A 24,220-nucleotide genomic window follows, 5' to 3' on the forward strand; every position below is an offset into this window, starting at 1 on the left:
AAAAAATATTTTCAATTTTAGACAATCATTTCTTGGGTGCATAGCTAGATCCTCCGATTGAAATTGAATTGAGCCCTCCTCAATATTTTTCGATCATTCCGTATTCCGTCCGCCTCGTTTTGAATCCTACGCAATAATTCCTCCTGGTATTCCACAGGAGTAGCGTAAACTTTATTCTTCAAGGCTCCCCATAGAAAAAAATCTAACGGCGTTAAGTCGGGGGGCTTGGGGGGCCTTTCGACAGGAACATCTCTCCCTCTTCTTCCGAACCACTTGTGTGGAAAGGTATTATTTAAATGTGCAGTTACATTTGCACTAAAGTGCGGAGGAGCACCATTGTGGATAAACTACATCTGAACACGAAGATCGAGAGGGACATCTTCCATTAGAACCGGAAAGGTATTCCTCAGAAAATTGAAATAATTTTCGCTATTCAAGCGGCGCGGCATGACATAAGGACCCAGAAGGATGTCAGCGATGATCCCGGCCCAAACATTTATTGGAAATTCCACCTGGAAGTGGTTAATACGCCTCATATGAGGGATTTCTTCTGCGTTATGGTGGAAATTGCGTAAATTAAAGATACCACTTCTGGTAAAACCAGCTTCATCAGTGAAAAATTCGGCTGGTGACATTTGGATCATGTGCCCGCGCTCTTTAAATAAAAGGGCAAAATTGACGTCTTCTCTCAAAATGGTGTGATAAAAGCTCCTGAATAGACGTCGCATGATAAGGATGGAGTAGCTGCTGTCTTACGATGTGATTAATTGTACTTTTTGGTATGCCAAATTCCACTGTCAGACGGCGTGTACTGATATTTGGATCTTCAGCGATCCTATTAAAAACATCTCCCTCAACGGCTGCATTTCGTACTTGAGGACAACCCACACGGTCAACGGCTCGAACACCAAATTGCCCAGTCTCCCGCAAACTCTTTTCAATTCATGTAAATCGGTAATATGGAACCCGTCGATTTGGGTATCGCGTAGACCGTACACTCCCACCCAAGTTATCTTCGCAAAACCCTAAGACTTTGATTAGTCGGTTATCTCTTCATTAGAAAACGCCATTCGAAACGAATGTATCGGATGTCCAACTAACGTGAAAAGATTTATTTATTATAAATGGCATCATCGCTTACTACGATAGTAGTAATTGTAGCGAGTAGTTGTTGTACTTGTGTAGTAGTGATAATGATGTCTAAAATTGAAAAAAAAAAATGAGTAAAAACTATGAAAGCTACAAGATTTTACCAAGAGCACGAAAATCTCGAAAAAGGACTGATGCATCAATAAAAATAGAATGAACTAATTCCAGCGACCAAATAAAAAGTTATGGTAATTCTTGTACCAAGACATTCAAGAATTTACCACTAACCCAAGGCAGATGGACGCGGTTGCTTCATCAAAACATGAGTTTTACTTAGAAACAAGTCCATATCAAGTTTCATTAAAATCCATGGTAACATTCTCCAGATATTACAAAAAAAAACATATTTTTTTTCAAGAATTTTGACAGTCAATAGCAGAGGAGCCAGGCATTTTTTCTTAATGGAAGTTAGGTCAAATCGTCTTCTTTTGAGCCAAAGAATGTCGCAGAACCACTTTGATCATGTGCTTATGGGACACCCTGTATATTATATAATTATATAATTCAATTCATAAAACTTCAAAATCGATTTTATTTCTTAAAAGAATGTTTATGTAGGAAAATAATTCCTTAATTTTCCATGTAGGAGAACCCAAATTCGTTTGTCAGAACTTGATGGAGGAATTCGATTTTTTAGTTAGAATTTGACAACATTAACCCATATTAAAAAAGATACCTGGTTTTTTAAGCAGAATTCAATCATTCAGTCGATACCTTAAAAGCATGTAAGATCGTAGAAATATATTTTCACAAATGGGGTATGGCAGACACTTCCGCATGCTACTGGTAGAAGAAAATAAGTGTAGATTGTTTTTATACAAGATATCCAATATGTATCGTACACATTATTTTAAAATTATTTGGAATAAACAAAATTTTTTTTACATGATGCAACTTTGAATATAAAAAGTTTTGGAAATAAGTAAGTTAAGTTACATGAAATAAATATTCGGTACCTGTAGTTTTACCTATCGTTTTTGAGATACTGTCCGAAATCCTTTATTTAATATGAATTTGAGCCTATTTGCACTTATGTCAAATACGATTTTTTTATATAAAATAAAATAGTTTTTCACTTGTTCAACGTGGTTAATTAAAACTGGACATCCTAAATCCATAATGATTGATAATGATATTATTTCGGTTTCACAAAAGGAATTACCTATTTCTTATTAAAAAGATAGTATAGTTAAATAACATTCTTTATTATTTTTGTTATAGTAAGTATTAAACTTAATTAATCAAAGTTGAGTGTGTTCAATAACATCGTTTTACTTATTTGTAAGAAACTTTTCTTAGAATTACAGCAATTGTGATAATGACTATGGTTTTTAATAGAACTGTCTTTAATAGCAAAGTAGATATATGCAATACAATCCGCTGTAAGTTCAATTCAAGATACTATATCGGTTTCTTAGCTTCTATTGAACACAATACAGGCATACTATTTTGGTAGATATCTCCGAAATTGAAAATTCAATTGCAAATCTTAGTACCTAGTATTTTGAACTCGCAAGAGAATTTTCCAAAATTTTAGCTACACCATTTTTTTCTAAATACCTTATACATAAATTCAAATTCCTACATCCTTATACATAAATGTTTAATAGAACAGTTTCGTCAAGTTTTGAAAAATGTATAATGGGAAAAAGCAGCAAATCCTCCACATGTTCTTGAAATTACTGTCACATTTTCCATAACAAATAAATTAAAATAATCTTCATTAGTATAGGTAATTTAAACGGTTCCCAGGCATTTTTATTTAAATTTTCAGCAAAATCTGTCCAGACACATCAATAATTTGACAACTAACTTGACAAATGTCAAGTTATTTCCATTGTTTTTGGAGTGTTTCTGGTCATGACCAATTTGACAACAGGTCTGATATGAGACAGTGTCCAAAAAAATAAAAAATTGTAAATATTTCTAAAAATAGTAATGGCAACCCTAAAAATGCTTATATGGCTTGAAAGGAAATTTCAATCTGCATACGACAGAGTAAAAAATACAGAGTGTTCCATTTAAGTTAACAAAGTTATAGCTGTTTGAAGTTATTAAAATGTAACAGCAAAAATGAAACACCTAGTATTAAATGTTTTAATTTGTTGGTATATCATAATTTAGGATTACCTATGCCCTTTACTAGCATCTCCGGGGACCCTTGCATCTGTAAAATTTTTTCTTTAAATATTAATATCTCAAAATTTAGAACTCCTGGGCATAGGGAATATTTAATAAAGTGACCCTCAAATTTCACGTAGAATCCGAAAATGCAGTAATATATAGGGTGTCGCATTTCGATATAACCGGAAGTTCTGGAGAGTTCTAGATATTTTAGTTGTGTTCTCCTCAGAGAATGTAGCCAAATTTTTAAATTTTTCGGAGCAGTACTTTCCTAGGTATCGATCGACGCAGTTCCCGGTGGGATACCCTGTATATCTTTTGTGAACATTTTTCTCCCTAAAGCCGGCTCCAGATGATATTGTCATTGGCAAATTATTTTGCCAATATCTATAGTGCCAAGTTATATCACACACAATCTACAGATGTGAAATTTGAGCACATAACAAATACATACCTTCCCAAATATTCCTAAACACAATGTTTTTACTTACCAATTGTCCACATTTCAACCACTGCTATTTTTTTTGCTCAGAGGACAGTCAATTAAAATACAAAAATGAACACAGTGGTATTCTTGCGTTCTGACAGATTCCTTTTTGTACTTTAGTTTACTGTCCACTTATCAAATCATCACATACCTAATAACACTCTCTTGTTGAATAATCCAAATGGTGTGCAGTTTGTATAGCTTCTGATAATGTTTGGCAAGTAAAACATACCTTCGAATGTATCGATATGTACCATCGACACGATATGGCATTTGTTTACATTTGAAAAATACGTGTGTTCCGTTAAATATACACAAATACATTCTCGACCATTCCGCCGTTCTTCATTTGGCAAATATATGGCAAATAATCGTATCATCTGTAATCGGCTTAACATACTATTCGACGATTCGAAAAACAATAGTCGTAGAAGAATTTCTTCATAATAAATAATATAAATTTTGTCGTAATCTGTAAGTGAATTATTTTTTTCTCATCACCACGCAGTAAACTTCAGACATTACGGATGATTAAATAAAATGTGTACTGAATACTATTTAATACTGGAGGCTTTTAGTAGTAACTCGCTGAAATGCATCAATAAAAATATAAATAAGTTTGTGAGCTGATCTGACAATCTAGACAAGCAATAAATAAAAAATGAAAATAAAGAGTAAAGTGTATTAACGTTTTATTTTCTAAATATCGTTATGTAATTTTTTTAACAAGTGTGTGTTTACAGGTAATGATGAAGGTGTCACTATATGGATGATCTCTTATTTAAAAATATGTAAGTACTGCTTGATATCTTAGATTGTCTTAATAAAAAAGAATAGTATTATTTGTCGCTAAATTACTAACTTCATTATTATTGTTATAATTACTAATTTTTAGCTACCAAAAAACATTTAAAAATTAAGTAAATAAACCACTGAACAGCAAAAATAAGTCAGAAATGCATTCGAGAGTCAATTTCACTAAATTTACCTACTTATGTCTACCTACAAAAAATTTGAAATGAGACACAGTTTTTCGTTATAACCGCCAAAACTAAAATTGTAATAGCGATTTACTGTAATTTTTGTATAAAATGACTGTTTAATTGTAACTCTGTTCTTGCTAACGTATTTTTATTATTGGCAATTTACAGTAATAAAAAATTTCATCCATTAATTCGCCGCAATAAAATTAATTTTTATGATTCACAAAATTCGGAAACCATATCGATAATTAACAGTTTTATATTTTATAATTACTTTTATTAGTTAACCATAAATTACAGAGAATTTAAAGATATTAATTAAAAGGGCGATGACATATTTCTTTTTCGACACATAATGTGAAAAGAATAGCATTTATATGCTCAAAACTTATTAGAAGCATAAACAAAATTTTATAGGTACCTACTATTTATACTTGTGCTTAATAAATAATTATGTCAAAAGCATGTGTTGGAAATAATATATGTGGTATTTTAAACTTTTTATATTCCTCAAAAGATAATGAAAGAAATTTATTCATGTCATATAAAAATTTCTTTATACAGGGTGATTATAAATAAGTGCGAAATATTTAGAGGGTGGTTGCGCAAGTTATTTTGTCAAAAAAAGTTCATATAAACGTAGATCTAAATATACTTCGTTTCCTAGATACAGTGTTTAATTTTTTATTTATTTTTTTATTTTAAAGATATTGACTCGAAATTTGAAAAACGCTTTGAAGGGATAAATGTACATTTTTGGGGGTGATCCGAATATTTCTACTTGTACCAGTGACGTTTGTGCGAGAATGCCACAACCTTTTTTAATAAAAAAAAAATTCTGAATGAAATTGGTCTCTTCAATTTTTTTCGTAGGATGCACCGTTTTTGAGGAAAAAATAACATATTTTATTGCAAGTCGTGTATTTTTAATTTCTATTGATACATTATCTAGTAGGTTGTTGTCAATATTTCTAAATAAAATACAACCATCAAATTTCGAGTCGATATATTTAAAATTCTTTGAAATAATTAATAAAAATAAATAAAAAAACTGAAATTTAAACACTCTGTATCTCGAAAATGAGGCATATTTCGACCTACGTTTATATGAACTTTTTTTCACAAAATAACTTCGGCAACCACCCCCTAAAATATTTCGCACTTATTTACAAACACCCTGTATATTTAATCAAATTCTTCACTAGATATGTATTTCGTTATACAGGGTGTCGCATTTTAATCGGTCACCCCAAATAACTTTACAAGGTTTCAAGGAGGTCTTACGATAATGACCTTGGTTTTGACCCAGAGATCAAACTTAGGGGTCATTTAGAGGTCAATTTCAAAATTTCAAATAGAAATTCCATTCGTTTTATCAAGAAATGGTAAGAGGAACCAATTTTACATTCAAAAATGTATTTGATCTTGGGTCAGATTGATCCGTAGGGGCTCTCTGAAGGTCAAATCTGTTTTCCTACTGAAATGTTTACATTTTATGGCAAAGGTTGATTAATATTTGAGGCCGTGGTCATGATTTATGGTTTAACTCCGACCATAACTCCTGGGGTCAAATTTAGGGATCATTTAAGGGTTAACTTTGGATTTCGTTATTCTATCCAGAGATGGGAGAAGCAAAATATATCACGTAAAAAAATTTATACTCAGCCCTGCATCAGATGAAACCCTAGGCGTCCTTCAAAATCGGTTTTAGTTTTTTAACTTAAACTTTTGAACATGATATTTTCCGCTTTACTTATCTTTGGATAGAAAAACCAATAATTAATTAATTCTTAAATGTCCTCCAAATTTGACCCCAGGGTTCAAGGTCACAGTCACAATTAGACCATAAATCATGACCACGGTACTTTGTACGGAATTTGTCACAAAAATTAGTCAACCTTTGTCATAAAGAGGCCCCTATAGATCAATCTGATCCAAGATATACATCTTTCAACATAAAATTTCCTGCGCTTTCCATATCTGGATAAAACAAACGGGGTATGTATTTGAAATTCTGAAGTTGACCGTCAAATGACCCCTAAGTTTGACCTCTGAGTTAAAACCAAGGTCATTATCATACCGTCCTTAAAAACTTACTTCTTTTGTTATGGAAGTTTTTCAATTGGAGGTCATCTTGCAAAGTTATTCCGGGTGGTCGATTAAAATGGGACACCTTCTATATTGAATAATAGTTGCAAAAATCGGCCGTTTCAGCCTCACTCGAAGCATGTCATTTCACCTGGAATGCAACTTTTTAAAACATTTAATATTTCTAAAACGACAGAATGCTTTACCTGGACATTATTTCACTTATTAAGGTAGCTAATGTAGCAGATAGACAATATGGGTTTTAAATATTTCATCTTGATTTTTTTCTTATTTTTTATACTCAGGGGGGTGGAATCTTCTCTTACCTACTTAATATCAATTTGTAAATGAGATATTATTTTTTTAGATAAAGAAAATACAATAATAGTAAAAGTAAAAAATGGCATTTAAAGATTGTTAATTAAGAACTATACTATTTCAAAGGAGCCTCTTCTATGATATAGGTAATCAACCGTTAATTTAATTTTAGTTTACCCAATGGACAAAAATTAAGCTTTTGTTCCAAATGCAATGCGATAACTGCACTATTCATTATTTTAACTTACCTATGATGACGAAAACCTCAATATGTACTACAATAAGAAACCATAAATCAACTACAGAGAATGTTACCCACGAACTAATACAAACTCCACTTTAACAATCTCATAATATGTTTTCTAAATATTTTATTGGAAACTTCTGTTCTCATTTCAAATCTTGCCCGTAAATATTTTGACACTATTGCTACTGACCTCACCTTGTCACAAATTTGCAGTAGTAAATTAGGTACGTTAAAAAGATTAGATAAATAAATAATTGTAACAGGAGCATAAACCTGTCGAACGTTAATCCACGGGAAAATAAGATACGAACAACATTTTTATCGAAATTACTGAAAATATTATTAGTTTATGTTTGCAGCGGGCACTTATTAGTTGGCAGATCGTTTGTACTCCACAATGTCGAAAAGGAAGAGACAAGACTCCTTTGGTGATGACAGTGAAAGAATTATTAACGAACCTAGCTTAAAGAATGATGTAAAAGAAAAGGTAGAGGTATGCAAGACGAAGGAACCACATACCGAACAGAAATTGAAAGATGATGATGAAAGAATTATTAATGAACCTAGCTTAAAGAATGACGTAAAAGAAAAAGTAGAGATATGTAAGACGAAGGAACCGGACACTGAACAGAAATTGAAAAATGATATTGAGAAACCCGAAAAATCCGTCAGCGATGACACTAAAAATGAACCAGTTACTAGAAGGAAGAGAAAAAGGAGTGATGATGCGGAAGAAGAATCCAGTGCCAAACAAATAAAGACGGATGTAAAAGGGAACTTAGAGAAGAAACCGATTGCTAAAAAAGTATTTAAAAAACGTAAGTATATTGCATCAATTATATTCCAAGTTTTATTAAATTGTGTATATAGTAGTACAGTACCAAAAACACCAAACATTAAATTACCTACCTTAATAGTAAATAAAATGAACTGAAATATAAAACGAGTGTCAGATTTTTATCTATAACGTGTCTGTTATAAAAAGCACGTGTGTCGACAGATTTTTAGTTCGTTCCTACCATAAAACTAATCTCCTGGCGGAATTACATTCAAATTATGTGAAATAAAGGACTAGAAGCTTAGCGAAATTAGTTTATTTGTAGATAAAGTTATTATGCCTTATGTTTGATAATTGCATTAAATATTAATATTACTACAATATATCAACGTATGTAGGTATTTGTTAACCTTTGACGTAGTTAGGAAAGTAAATATTTTGTTTACTAGATATACCTACAGAACACTGCAAGAAATGTTATTATGATGTTAAAATCATATTGATAATATTTGCAATAAAAAAGGTACATTATGAAAACGTAAAACAATGTTGTGAGAACGATTCATGAGATAATACACACTGTAGCAAAAAAAAGATCCTGGAGCAAAATTTTAGAAGACTGATTCTTGAACTATAATTAAAACTTATTTTAATCATAGCTATTCATTATGAAAACTGAGGAAAGTCTTACTCTTCATTGATGTAGAAATAATCATGTTTAAATTCCATCTGATTATCAACTATTTTTTGTATAAAAATATTCTCGTTAGGATCTGTAAAATCTCTAAAATTAGAACCAGTGTCGTGATACCATTAATACTATAACATACGAAAATATTACCTCTAATTGTTGTCATTGCTTAACTAATATTTAAAAGCTGATTTCAAAAATGTGTTAGGTACCAGAATTTCTTAGTTAAATCAAGAGTTGATGTGGCAACAAAGTCAAATTCTTCGTCACTGATCCATGTAGTTTCAACATACTGTATGAAACTGGAGAAAATATATAATATGAATTTTTCTGAGAGGCCCCAAAAAAACGAGAACTTTTCCAATGTCTTCCCGAAATTTTGAACATCTGATGTTAAGAGTATGACGGCCTTCAATGACATATGGCGTATCCTAAAAACAAATTAATTTGGTCAAAGACTATTGTTAAAACAGTTTTTATATCACAAATTTTATTTAAGTAGTTAGTCCGTACTAGCCTAAATATGAGTGATAATTCCATATGCTTTAATAATAATTCATTCGTCCAAATTAATAAAGTTGCAAACAAACATGGTGCTCATTCAAACTGACAAGGATTAAAATTGTACGCGAATCAACTATTTAAAAAACTTAATTGAGACCTTCTTATGGCTTATTTTATTTATTGGAATTAGCGAAAACATTTTTGTTAGAACAGTGTGAATGATATATATCATCCACTTGTCCTTGACGTTCCTCTATCTGAAATTAACGTTACATCATGCTACTAGAATTGCTATTATTTACTTCAACTGGTCTAGAATTATAAAAGAGGCCTGATAGGCTTTGTAGTTATCTATTAAAAAAAACGTTTTCTATGAGACAGATACAAGTATAATTCTTAATGGGCTAATTATCTCAGATATCCTAAAAATCAGCCCTTTCAGACAAAACTATACAAATATTGTGTACTGGGTAAAAGGGAGAGTTTTTCCAAACAATTTTTACTTGTCATAAATATGGAATATTCCAAAGTTGAGATAAATATGTCAATAAACTGGTCAATCATATAATTGAATGTAACAATTGACGTCTTTTATTTATCTGTTTTCATAGATATATGAGATATACATTAATTTATATATTATTGTTTATTACATTATCTTTATTTTTATGATTTATCAAAGTTTGAAGATTTACGTTTTTTTTCTTTTAATATAATTACATTACTTAATTACGTTTATTTCGTAGCAGTAATTTCACACGTCATATTCAGAACCATTTCAAATTCAAGCCAATTCAAATTAAATACCATAAGTAATTTAGTTTTATTTTCCCAGCGTTATTTATGGAAAAATTAAAAACAAGAATAAGTTTATATACCGCAAAAGAAATGTGCTGAAATCAAGTATCAATTTAAAATCTATTTAAGTATTTATGTCGTATTTCACAAGCATCCAAATCCATTTACATGAATTTTGCATAAAGACTCGGTTACTTGGGGTCATGTTCATCGTGAATGAATCATCTAATTTTAATTCATGTTGGCTCAAATTAAAACTATAGTTGCCGATTAAAGTTCAAACAATTTGTGGTTGTTTATTCAATGAATGCAATTTATCGGTAGAAAAAGAGATAGCGGTAAAATTATTATTCCAAAGAATTATTGTTCTTGAAACGATTTTTAAATTTTTGTCGAATGATCATTTTTTGACATTATTATTGTCAATAGCGATTCTCTTTAACAAAAGGAACTAGTCAAAAATTGAGACATTATTTATCGAAATCAAAAATCATAATGCATTTTGTATCATTATTCAATTACTACAGTCAACAAATGTGATGTTTATTCCAAGTAGGAATAGAGGAAACAAAGGCTACAATTTATTTGCGCAAAATCTGTCGTTTTCCGTGCATAGTTAACTTAGGTGAGAGGAATTATTTTAAAACAGATTAAACTTGTAATATAACTTCTTAACTGTACAACTCAGTTGTGGATGGTGGATGCGAGAAGAGAGAAATTGACAGCATACGTGATACTCTTATCTTTATCTTAAATCTATACAGTTCTGAAGTTTCATCCTATAGAATTTATCTCGAATAAACAGAATGTAGCACGGGTTCTACTTCTTCATTCATCTCATATAATCTGTTTCGTGGGTTCACTATTTACATGTGCTCTTTTAATTTACTTTGCACCATTTGTGATACGAATTTCAACAAGATAAGCATAAAAATAAGGGAATTATTTTTTCTCCTAAAACGATTCCTAAGAACTTTACGAAAATCGTGTGTGAAACAAAGTTTTTAATAAATTATTCAAGAATAATTTAGGACATGGTTTTCAAACGTGTCATAGGTATACAGAGTTGGGCAAATGTGTTGAAACACCTGTGTACAAGGTGAACCACAAGTTTGATTAAAAAATACCTTTAACAAAATTTTTGTTTTTATTATTTTCAATGACGTACTTTAATTTCCAACATCTACTTTATTTTTAGAGATACGGTGTTGTCGGCAGTTTTTTTTAAATGGACCGCCTCGTTTATTTTAACATTTTTAGAAAGACAGATTTTCACCAATTACAATGATACAGTGTTTGGTGGATCTGGATTTAGCTGTTTACATTTTCTGTCACGGCTACCTGAAAAAGGTTTGCTATCGTTTTTGCAAATTTTGTTTAAAAGAAATTAAATCATCTATTCCTGTCAGATGTAGTCAATAGTGACAGTTACACCTTGTACACAGGTGTTCCGAAACATTTGTCCAACCTTGTATATTTGTCACTTTGTTGAAGTTTTTAAATGAGTTAAGCAAATTCCACTAACTTCTCATGTTGCAACTTGTCACTTCTCAGTATCTGCTTACTTAAATCATTAAAGTAAAATGGAATACCAGGTATTATTACAAAATTTTCATCATTTATCATTTTAATTAGTTTCTAAATCAACAAAAATATTTGATTATGCTATCTGCTTTCAAAAGAAATACCTGGGAAACTCCCATAAATTTTTATAAATCTTACAGTAATGTAATAAGTATAAAAAAATGTTACTCCACGAAATAAAACTTTGACTTATGACTTATGACATGGAATAAATATCTTTTGTTGTGGTCAAAAAATACAAAACAAAAATAAATTGACATGGAAAATTTTCATTGGGAAATTTTGTTTCACTCAGAAATACACATATTTGAGGTTTTACTTGGGCGAGTTTCATCACTAGTCAGGTGTTTTGTATTCAGTTAAACAATTTTAATTAGATATAGAAGAAGTATTGAATCCCAAGAAAACTTGTTATGTAAAACCACATGAAACATTCATTATTGTGTAAGATTATAAGAAAAATTGATTAGTACAAATACTTACAAGAACTACGATTATACCTCAAATTATAATAGCGTTTATATTAATTTCTCCTATTGTTATACAAGACTTTAGGACCAAAAATAAAAAATGAAGACAAACAAATTAGGTACGAGTATTAACATTAAGTAAACAAGTTAACCTCGATTTTTATGGTACTTTATGATGTGATTATTAAAAAATCATAAGGTAGTAAACAATTGTTTAATCCTCAGCATTTTATGTAGGTATTATAGTTTTGAACAATTAACTCAAAAATGATAAATCGTATGAAATAAACCTTATCCTGTAACTAACTGAAACTTATTACTACAGATTTGTAAATATGCTTCAGAATTATCTATAATCGGTGTCAGATTTAGTTCATTTATGAACTGTATTTTCGGAAACTTCAATCTGAAATCAGAAAATCAGCAACAGATCTTTCTGGGCATACAGGATGTTCCAAATAAAACTTCCCACCTGGAAAATATTGGAATTAAAAAAAACAAAAAAAAACCTGGGACACGTCGATTTTCTTTTCAAGGGAGACACATGATGGCGTATGTTTTGGTGTCTTGGAAGCTATTATTGCTTTCCCTCCACTTCCATATAATAATAAAATCTTTGCTCCACTTCTGAATGAACATTTTAAAGCATGTCGGGCGTTACCTGACGACATTCATCAACAATTTCTAGATAAAAAAATTTGTTCCGATTTTTGGTTTATCTGTCGAACACTTCATACTCTATCAGTTCAACTTTTTTCCCTGTTTTACTTTAAACGATACAATATTGCCTCGTCTTGTCTTGTCGAGACAATATCTCGTAAAATCATCATAAAGTTGATTGAATTCCAGTTCGTGAAAATGGATTAGATATACAATTGTTGAAAAAGTAGAAATAATTAGTTTGTTCTACAAGAATAATGATTATGCAGGCAGCACATATTTTTAATGATCCGTCATACTGACAAAAACACTTCCAATTGGTACGTCCTAGATTTAGTGCCTAAATTTTCGGAAACTGGATTGGTTGCAAACAGAAAGCATCAATGTGAACCAGGTCGTACGTAATGAGGGTAATCAGGTACTGGGTCACATCGCAATGGAACCAAATTTGAGACTCAGGAAATTTGCAAGTACTTTAGGAAATTCTGTACCTAGTTGCCGCCGAATCTTAAAAATTCATAATTATTACCCATACAAAATTAATTTGATACAAGAAATAGCGAACACGATCCTGATAACCGCTTGCAGTTCTGTGAAGAAATGAGTGGTCGTGCTCGAAGGAATCCAAATTTCTTGTACTCAATCTGTTTTTCCGATGAATGTACTTCCAACTGGATGGTCGAGTCAACCGCCATAATTGCCGCTACTGGAGTGATGAAAATCCACGCATTCTTCATAAAACTCACAAGCAGCATCCGAGGAAATTGAATGTTTGGGTGGGCATACTGGGAGCCCATCTCATATGGGTCTGTCTTCCTACCGGGAGATCTGGATGGAAAAATGCATCTGAATCTACTGGAAACGAATATTTACCCGATGATTGTAGAAGTATTTGAAAATGACAACGCTTTGCCAGAAGAGAATGTGTGATTTCAGCAGCATGTCCACCATGTTATGTCGTAGCTATGCGTGATTTTCTTAATCAAAACTTTCCAAATCACTCGATAGGACACAGAGGTTCAATTGAGTGGCCTCCCAGATCGTTAGATCTAACGCCAATAGACTTTTTGCTATGGGTGCACTTACTTAAAGTCGAAAATTTATGCAACACGACCGAACTCACTTGAGGAGCTTCGTCGGTGAATTGTTGAAGAGTGTCAACAGATAACGCCCGAAATACTTTGAAATGTTCGCTCGGAAGTGGATGAAAGATTTTATTATTGTATGGCAGCGAAAGGAAACCAATTTGAACATTTAATAAAATAATGTTTTTTTATTCATTGATATTTTGTCTTATTCTTTAAGCGATGATTTTATTGTCATATCCAAAATTTAAAAAGTCGGATGTCGTGAGCAGAATTGAAAAAACTTTAAAATGAGGTGTCACTCAACATAGGGTGCCGTTTAAAGTTTAAGGGTATTTTATGCTCCTGCCTAAGGAGTAGCTTCCAAAACACCAAAACTTACGCCATCACGTGTCTCCCTTGAAAATAAAATCGACGTGTCTCAGATTTTTTTTTTAAATTCCGATATTTTCCAGGTGGGAAGTTTTAATTGGAACACCCTGTAAACTTAAATGTTGTTTCCGAACGGAGTAGAGCAAGCATCGAATGTCAAATATGCGATTTAAAATTTGATTGGAGATAAAATTATTTGTATCCATATTAGTCATATTAATGTTTATATTAACTTTGTTACAGTTTACACTTTTTAATATTTTATTAAACTTTTATTAAAAAGTGTGCGATACAACAAAAACTGATTAAATGTAATGCTTTTAAGACTAACTGCCTCTAGTGATATTTAAAGTACCATGGATTTTCGGATTATTACCAGTTACACACCCTCATAACTTCTTACTATGCTGCTCGGTGGCGGAGACGCTTTTGCAGAGTCACCATTGAAGATACCCACAATGAAGAAGACGAAACATTTGGAAACATTGGATGTGACCAGTTGCAGAGGCAACCGCGCCCTAGTGGTTCTGATTGTGAATTCGTCTCCACAGAGTCTAGCCCAGGAATAATAAGGACAGGTGAAAGATTCCTAGTTAAGAGCAATATAATATGGCGACAACTAAGTAGAGAGATCATGGTATAATAACCCCAAAACCCGTGGTACTTTAAATGTTATTAAAGAATAACAAATATGTTTGATATAATGCTTCTCTAAACATTGAATACGAACATACCTCTTCCGAGTTTCATCGTAGATTTCCAATTTTCGGAGGTGCATTGCATGAGCGAGAATTATCAGGAATAATTATAATATAAAATCAAGGCAAGAGCTAGAAGAAATAACAACGTTAAATAAATACTAACAATTCAATAGATGAACTATTTCATACTTTTAGAGCTTACTAGGAAGTGATGAGGGAAAATAACCATAGAATATTCTTTCTATTCAAATAATAAAAGTCAATCTATAGAAATTCAAATAATCATAGCATTTAATACCAGTTAATTATATTTTTATGGCCTTTTTAGATTTATTAAACAATATTGACGTACAAAATCAATAAAACCATATTAATCTCATACTTGTTAAAAATGTTGAACAGTTGGCTCGAAAATCTGATAAATGATATGAAATGAATAAAGTACAACTTAACTAATTTAATGAATCTGAATGGTACTAACCATACACAAAAACTACTATGAAGTTATTGCCATCATTAAAGTTAAAATGTTGATAAAATTCCCACCTTGAAAAAGAAAAATAAAAATGTATACGCTTTTTATTAGCTTGTTAACATTTATCATTTAAGTCATCAACTATCTTCTTACATTTGAATGTTTAATCAGTATACTGAAAGTTAAATATTTATTTATTTAAAATATGACTCTGCTACAGTAATTGCCTAGTTTATATGTATTATACAAATCTCGTTTTACTAGATAATTCATTTCCACGCCTATAAAGACGCAAATTGGTTAAGATTTGTAAGACATTTTTAGTGTAGTATACTTTACTACGCGGTTAGACGGTAGACGGTAGAAGTGAATACCTAAATATGCCCAGTGAGTAGAAAACTTATGATAAAAATTAAATATTTTTAAAATAGGTATGTACGTTAGGTTTTTATTTAATCTGAATGGACACTTAAATAAACAAGTCCAGTTTTTACAATCTCTATTTAAATACATATTACATTAGCTTATTTTGCTGAGTGAGTATGTTAACCAAGTATAAATGTTAATTTGAACTTTCTGTTAAATACAATTTTAAGTTTTTTAATCTTCATTTGGAATATGAACACGTATCGATTGAAAAATAATGTTAAACAAGAGGAAAACTTCCTATACGCAAATCAATTAAAAAGAAAGCCATAGAAAGTTTTAACTTTAATATGTTTCCTGCAGTTTTCTGAATACTCTTAAGTTGTTTATGTCAATATGAAAATTTAAATTTATTTCCAATTTTGTTTTTCAGAATAATTCTTTTATAGTATATACTTTTGTAAATATAGGTACTTTAATTAACAATTTAATAGTGCTATCTATGTTAACCAACAAATTGTGAAATACCAACAGAAAATTAAAGCTTGATAGTTAAATTGCCATAAATTACATTTTGCTAAATTTGCTCTCAAATTAATTCATTTGACCACCACTGATAATTTTTAGAAAATCTATATTTTTTATTGATTTAAAAGATGCTTTGGACCTTCTAGAATAAAGGGAAAAGTGTTACATCTATACAAAAAAATTTTCTTGTAAATTTAAGGCTCTTTGAGCACTTCCCAAGCACGTCGGACTGCTCGGAAATAACTACGACTACTGTGTGCCCCAGAGATACCTGTTGGAAGGGTACAGTCTAATTACAGTTACCTTTTGATTTCTAGCTTCTCTAATACTACTAACAGATGTCGTTAATAGTAACAGATGTCATTAGAAGAAGTTTATGTTCAATTAGAACCAGTTTCAAACGAAAGTATATTAGTATAGCGTATATCTCAAAACTTTAAAAGCGTTTTTCTTGAAACACGATTTTTTAAAACGACACGCAGCTCCAATAATTTTCATTTTATTTACAAATTTTGAACATAGGTATCTTTAAAATAACATTCCGAAGTACGTGCGGGATTTTTAAAAAGTGGCCTCTTTTTTGTCATAAATTGAACTTTTTGCTTCAAATGCTCGCCAATTACGCAAACATTAATGTTTTCAAAATCTCCTACGTATTTCTCTAACCATGCTCATGTAGATTTAGAAAAAAATTTTGTTTTTTTCTATATTCAAATTTGACTCAATGCTTCAAGTTCAACATGGCTCGCGAAATGGTTCCAGCGTCGCCATTTTGTACCATTTATGAAAATATTTTTTTTTGAATACTTATAGACGTGGTTAATAACATCATTGAATATTATTATTATCTTACCTTTCGTTCCATTAAAAAAAAATAGCAAAAAGCTACATTTTAGAATTTTACGGACCGTTAAATTATGTCTGTTATCTACCATAACACACATTTAAAAATTGTTGAACAGTGATGTTTTTTGGGACTTGGGATAGAAAATTTCAGCTAAATCACTTACCTGACATGAAATAATTTACCAGTGGTTGGGTCGATGTGTGTTGGGGGTAGTTACGGAAGGGTGGGGTAAAAAAATAACACCACCATCATAATCCTGGTCTTCGAAAACATCTTTGAAACCTTGCACAGACATTTTTAATTTTTTTGTATATTTTTCTATTGCTGGCCGGGATATGTTCAACCCCTCGTGGTCGGTGCGGGATATGCAAGTGTCAATTAATATAATTTATTTTTATTCACAAAAATAAATCCGATCCGACGAGCTTCCGCAAGCTCAAGATCGAGAATCCGGAAATTAAGGTGGTTTTCTATCTACGAAACCGTTATGGGGTTTCGGGTTTGTGGAGTCATACGGTTATGTTATGATGCAATGAGATCATTAATTTCAATCTGTTTCTAATCACTGACTACTAAAGTCAATTTGAAATCTTATCAGTAAGTCAAAACACAGCGTGAATCACTGATCTGGTCCACGGCCGTGCCCACTTTTTTGTGGTGTTGTGTGATTATTTCTACTGTTTTATTATATTATTTTATTTTAAAATTTATTATGTCTTTCCCATAACTGGCCACATAGCAATCTTCGTCACCCCGTCACACGTACACATTCCATAGTAGAAGGAGGGTCACTGATTCCTGGGGCACCACATTGGTAATTTCCATCACCTCTGTTTCTCCTATGTGCAATTTCCTGTTCTCTAGGTATCTATATATTATTTCTTTTAAATCTGGGGCAATATCTCTTGTACAATGCCATTCCAAGGAGCAGAGTTAAATGCGTTACGCACGATCATGTCACAACAATAAAAATATACACTGTTGTTGTGTTTGCATATGTTGGTAAATCTTCAGTAAGTCAGAAAATCTCTTTTTTTATCTTGAAAACTAGGAATTTCTGGGAATTTTTCGACTCTCAATTAGTATACCTTATTTTTATTATAACTTGTATACAGAACGTCACATTCATACTCCAAAAAAAATTGAGGTGAGTTCCTTTTGGAAAAATAGTAAGGATAGTTCATACAATGTTTTTTTTTATGAAGGTTCCGTTTCCAAGGTACAGGGTTCTGATTTGTACACACTGAACTGTATATGGTAATAAAACACCTCAAAATAAGAAAAAAATATTTAAATAATCATAGATAGTCTTGTTTTCGAAATGCAGTGTTGAAATATAAGGAGTGATCCTAGAATTTTGAAGCAACTGCATATTTTGGAAATTGAATAAGGGTATTTACTACCGGGCGGTGTTTCTATGCAAACTATAAAGGGTGATTCACAAATGGTGACCAAAAATTAATCCTGGTATTCTTTGGTAAATTTTAAAGGGAGTCTTTCGTATAAAGATTTTATCTAGGACGCCTCGTTAAAAAGATATAGGGTGTTAAACTTAAAAAAATATATTTTTTTTAAATAATTTAAAAACAAGAAAGGCACATGTATTTATGTAAACATTGTTCAAACTCTGAGGACTTTTCCTAAAATTTAAAAGCTCCGTTGGTGGAGATACAGGGTATCAGTGGCATATTTTTCTAAATAAAATAGTACGCCACTGTTTTACGGTAACACTGATGATATATTCGGATTCGTCTTTCAATGTTTTTCGAAAAAAGCCTGATTTTCAAATAAAACTTACTTCGATAGTTGAATAAAATGCAGTTTAAAGTTACATAGTAGGCTGCGATAGCAACTTTGACATTTTGAGCAGTTAGAAGAAATAATGAATAATGCTTTTCATCAGATTCAAGCAACAATTTCGAACAAATTATATTTTCGTTACTAAAAAGATGTTGCGCCTGTATTCGTGGAAATGGAGGTATTATTGAGCATTTACCCAAATAAAATCATTAAAATAATGACTAATGTTGTTAATTTCTTTATTCGAATAAATAACCGAATGGTTAGTGTTTGTCATGTTATTTAAGTAAGCGTTTTCACTATTTTATTTAGGAAAAGGCCTCAGATTTTAGACAATATTTACACAAATACATGTACACAATTTCAAATTATTTCACTTTCTAGTTTTTAAATTATTTTATAAAATTTTTTAAAAATTTCCATGTTTAACCCTGTATCTTTTTAACGAAGCGTCCTAGATAAAAACTTTATGCGAAAGACCCCTTAAGGTTCACCAAAGAATACGAGGTTTCATTTTTGGCCGCCCTTTGTGAATCACTCTGTATATCTAGGATTTTATCAGAATAAACGAAGTAATTATTTTGTAAATTTTTTAAAAATAGGTAAGCGTTGAATAAATCGAAAATAATCCCAAAAAGTAATAGTTTCACAATAACAATTTTTAAAAATTTATTGTTAAATATAGTTTAGAAATAATGAATTATTATAAGTCAAAAAATGATTCGTGTAGCAATTTTAAATCTTTTTTCCCACAGTGATTCTTTTGGACTTTTAATATAATTTCATTACAATTGAAATTTGATTTCTAATAAACCGTGTCTATAAACTGCTTTTGTTAAGCGAGTTGTTCCCAATTTATTCAGTTATACGTTTTTTTAAATGGAAGACCTCTTTTTTACAAACAACAAATGGAATTAAATGAACTTATTCAATTTTCAAAATATTCAGTAGGGTCGAAATTCTGGGGTCTCAGTGACGGTGTCTTCCAAGATCTCCGCAACTAGCTAACAGGTTTGACAGGTTGTGAATTTTCGTTCCCAAACTATTTTATCAATCTACGCCAAACATTCAGCGAGATATTTAAATATATGCGACTTATTTTTTCAACCCTTTCTATCTTGAAAACGAAGCTTTCTCCAACTTATGTATATATGACCTTTCGTCTTATTTTTCAGATGTTCTGTCACTAACTAAGTTTGGTATATGCAAATTGGGACACCCTATATATGGAAAATAATTATATTATATTTACTCCACCAGTTAGGTGTAATCATCACTCTCTGCCGATAAATTCAAAATGCATTTTCAAAAACTGGCCAAAATTCGATATTACTAAAAGATTTACACCCTGTAGATTGAAAGCAATCTCTATTTTGACATCAAGACCCTTTTATAAGAGACAAGGTGTTTCTTGTAATGAAATATTATGTTTATTCTGATATTTTAACACAAAACACCCTGTACAAGCGGAAGTATTGAACAATTTTACATTCTCATTATTTTTAGACTACATTTGTTTATTTCATCTACGCCACATTATAGAATAATGGGTTTGGTTGTGTCAAATATTATATTATCTGCTTTCGAGTAATTTTAGTTGCCTATGATACGGGCAACCCGTTCCAATTCGTTGTAAAGCACCCGCTGTATAAAGCGTGACCCAGTTTGCAGGTGTAGTTAATATTTAGTTGACACACCCGGTAGAAAGATAAGTCAGATTGCATTTGCGCCTGTGCGGTGGCCATCCGCAGTCCGTTACTTAAACGAACGAGTCAAATTACCAGTTAAAGCAGTTTGTAGAACAAGCCAGTGAACTCGTTTGTTTATATTTACACCGGGAAAATTTACATTTATTTGTAAAAGTTAATAATGACCGGTCCGGTTCTTACAGGTTTCAGCAGAAACGAATGTGTCTGCTCTCCCGATGGTTCCCAACCCCTGCAAGTGCAAGCACAAGGTAATTTTTTCATGTTTACTTTCTTTTATTCTAGACAAACTGATAAAAAAGTAATTTGCTAGTACGTATTTAAAAAAATGCATTCAATTTATAGTAAATTAACCATTAAATTAAAATATGATTTACATAAGTTACTCTGTAAAAACTATCTAGGTTTTTAATTAATTTTAATTATTTTAATTTCATGGAAATTAATTTATAAATGTCACGTGCTTGATTTTCTTAACAGGTTTCATTTATTTGATTCATTTTATTAAATATGTTCTTTATTTGTGTCACAGTTTTCTCTGTAGATTTTGGATATTTTGTCACATGCGAAATAAGTTAAAAATCAGTCAAGGTTTGCTGAAAACGAAAGCAGATCGATTTTCGTAACTAGGTATAGTGTGTAATATATTAAAGCGTATTTTTTATTTTTTGTTAGTCTACTTTTTTCAGTGTGAGTTTAATAAAAACAAACCTGGACTGACTTTTGGCAGCAGAGTTTATTTAACTAATTAAAAAAAATAACAGTTGGCAAAATGCTCAAATAGAACAAAGAAAAAATCTCTTTATGAAATATCAAAGTTAAATATATTTTTCTAAAAAATTTGATCTATCAAAATTATTTTATTTTTTTAGAAAAGACAATCATAATCAGACCACTGAATTTTAATTTAAGACTTATTGTCTGTTTGGACTTATTATTTCTATTTTTGTTACTTTCAGGGTTACTATTTCTTTTACGATTTTTGAACAGATTTATTATAAAAATAATGTTTTTAATTCAGTCTTCTCAACACATTTATCATTTGATAAAATGCCCTTCATTCGCGAAACCAGTTTATCGGCAACCAGAACATGCGTAGTTTGTCTAAATTAGAATCGTGATCGCAACCAGTCTGCTGGCAAAGTCGTTCAAGGAAGAATGAATTTACTTTTAAATATCAGATTTGCAACAAATCTTTTCATACCAAACAAAATGTAATAATCACTGTACCTGACAGGTGTGCTTATAAATCTTATCTTGGATTGATTGAGTTTGGTGGGTCTGTAAGAGAATGTCTGATATACAATCGAAAATATATAAAGAAGTCGTTTATAAACATTAATAATTACTTTTTATAAACCGGTATCTTCTTTTTTTGCTAATACTTTGCTAATACCCATAAATTAAGTATTCAATATTTGTTACAAGAGGAACTAAGTTTTCATGACGTAGCATTTCACTTTTGTAAATCAATTTTACTTCTATAAAAAAATACAAAATCAAGTACATACTGACGTATATTGTTTATTAGTTTAATTGTTCAATAATTTCAGAAGGTCGCGAAGTCCTAATCAGGTAAACATAATCACGACTGGATCAATAATAACTGGTTAAAACTTGTCATTGGCGATTGATTGCATTGTCCGTAATTATTAGTCTACTTATATAGTTAAGTATCTAATCAACAAAAGTAAGTGGTGTGGCTATCTCAGCATGAGATGGTATAAGTATTAATTTCTTAATGCGTAAAAGAAAAAGAATAAGTGGAAAACAATGACATGACAGTTACTAATTGAATAAATTAATTATATGAATAGTTTTCATAATGAATCATATATATAATAATAAACAATTGGTTTACATAAGAATTATTTATCATTATCGCGTTTCAACTACTAAAGATGCATCCCACTGATGTAGTTGTATAATTAGTTGAGTCGCCAAGTAAGCTCTCTTCCTCTCATTAATGTGGGTACATCGCGTGTTTTGAAAATACATTAGAAAATAGTGGTAGAATGGGTGACCAATTATACTTTAGCTGCACCATTTGAACATAATTATTATCAAAATTTTGATTAATGTCATAACCTACAATGTAACCCATACCTTAATTGCCAAATAGCTGAATGGTGTTGATCATCCCACTTGGGGCGTACTGACAAGAAATAATAAGTTTGAAACAGTCTATATTTGGTGATTTTACCCAGGAATTACAGTCTATTCTAATTATTTGCTGGTGTAATACTAGACTGGGTTGTTTCCCAAAATATCATTAGTTAAAAAAAAAATTATTAATTCTAGGTATAAACAGGATGTAAACTAACTTTAACGCCCATGGGGATAAAATCACAATTAACTCTTGGAATTATGCTTTAACGCCAATTCGTTTATGAAAACATTTATTTGCTGCATGTTACTAAGCTTTCAATCTAGTTTTTTTCATATACTTACTTGGCATATGTATTTTATTTGCAGTATGTAAATCTATATTATTTGCAGCAAAAATAATCAAATGTAGGTGAAAAGAACAGTTAAAATATTGATTTTATTAGCTCAGTAATAAAATTTAGTAAGTCAACTAGTTCCTTTGCTGTATGTAACTTAATTCAGTTTATTATTTTGATAAGCTTTATCACCCTATATTATTAATTCATTGATATATTTATATGAGATTTATAAATTAATCAGTTCAGTAATAAAGTGAATTATAATTCATCATCAGTAGTTTATTGTCGGATTTTTTCTAAATGCCTTTGAAGATCCTCATTTTTGCGTACGTGCAAAATTGAAGTGAACAAAATTATGTATATCTACCATTTAAATTTTGAAGCGGATAATTTCGTTAGGAATAAATTAATATACGAATATATGGTAGCTCAGTAACTGACTTATGTTGGAAAAATCTAGTTACCAAAGTATTACTTTGGCACTACCAAAAAATGTAAGCATTATCGGAATGCGTATGCGTCTTGCTGTTAGAAATTGTTTTGGATTGCTCGAGGAACAAAGCTATAGACATGTTACGAGTTGGCAATTTCACATCTTAAAACTAAAAAATAAATTACTCTTTATTTTTTTTTATTTACGCATTTTACCATGAGTTTGGTTCAATAGGTATAAGGCAAACAATAATTAGGTAAGCATAAATATCAATTTCCTAAAAATACGTAATAGATATTGATTTTAAATTTCCAATCCCAAGTCATTTTGTGCTAGGTAGTTATTCCTTCGTCAGAATCAGCCAATATTAATGAAGATGTATACAAATGTGGATTCGAAAGTTTTAAATACACAGTGATTTCAGATGGCATTTCTCCAAATCTCTCGACCCCTATACAGTAGATAGTGCACTTTTGCAATGAACAAATAATCATATATGTGGAGTGTTAAGCAATTTCTGTAAACAAGAAGTGCCCTTACAAATGTATCTGTGGTGTGCAGCTATTTCTCATTCGTTTG

General features: G+C 30.9%; 2 protein-coding genes across 7 annotated transcripts in view; one reads left to right on the top strand and one right to left on the bottom strand.

Annotated features, from left to right (window-relative positions):
* The window catches only part of LOC108909254 (carbonic anhydrase 7-like), a 35,023-nt gene extending 30,762 nt beyond the window's left edge, over positions 1-4,261 (bottom strand). The window contains exon 1 of one of the 4 annotated variants that reach the window (XM_018713522.1): positions 3,912-4,261. In XM_018713522.1, the coding sequence (XP_018569038.1) occupies positions 3,912-4,158 (247 nt within the window). In that variant the 5' untranslated portion in view covers positions 4,159-4,261. Of the gene's footprint in view, positions 1-3,764; positions 3,812-3,911 lie in introns of those variants that run through there. The other 3 variants (XM_018713523.1, XM_018713525.1, XM_018713526.1) reach the window with 3 other exon arrangements.
* LOC108909253 (carbonic anhydrase 2) overlaps positions 1-24,220 on the top strand; it is a 50,209-nt gene that overhangs the window by 3,246 nt on the left and 22,743 nt on the right. For 2 of the 3 annotated variants that reach the window (XM_018713518.2, XM_018713520.2), the window contains exons 2-4: positions 4,504-4,551; positions 7,743-8,214; positions 20,947-21,012. In XM_018713518.2, the coding sequence (XP_018569034.1) occupies positions 7,794-8,214; positions 20,947-21,012 (487 nt within the window). In that variant the 5' untranslated portion in view covers positions 4,504-4,551; positions 7,743-7,793. Of the gene's footprint in view, positions 1-4,503; positions 4,552-7,742; positions 8,215-20,946; positions 21,013-24,220 lie in introns of those variants that run through there. The other variant, XM_018713519.2, reaches the window with a different exon arrangement.

The sequence above is a fragment of the Anoplophora glabripennis genome, unplaced genomic scaffold, assembly GCF_000390285.2.
Source record: "Anoplophora glabripennis isolate ALB-LARVAE unplaced genomic scaffold, Agla_2.0 scaffold235, whole genome shotgun sequence".
In the NCBI taxonomy this organism is placed as follows: domain Eukaryota; kingdom Metazoa; phylum Arthropoda; class Insecta; order Coleoptera; family Cerambycidae; genus Anoplophora; species Anoplophora glabripennis.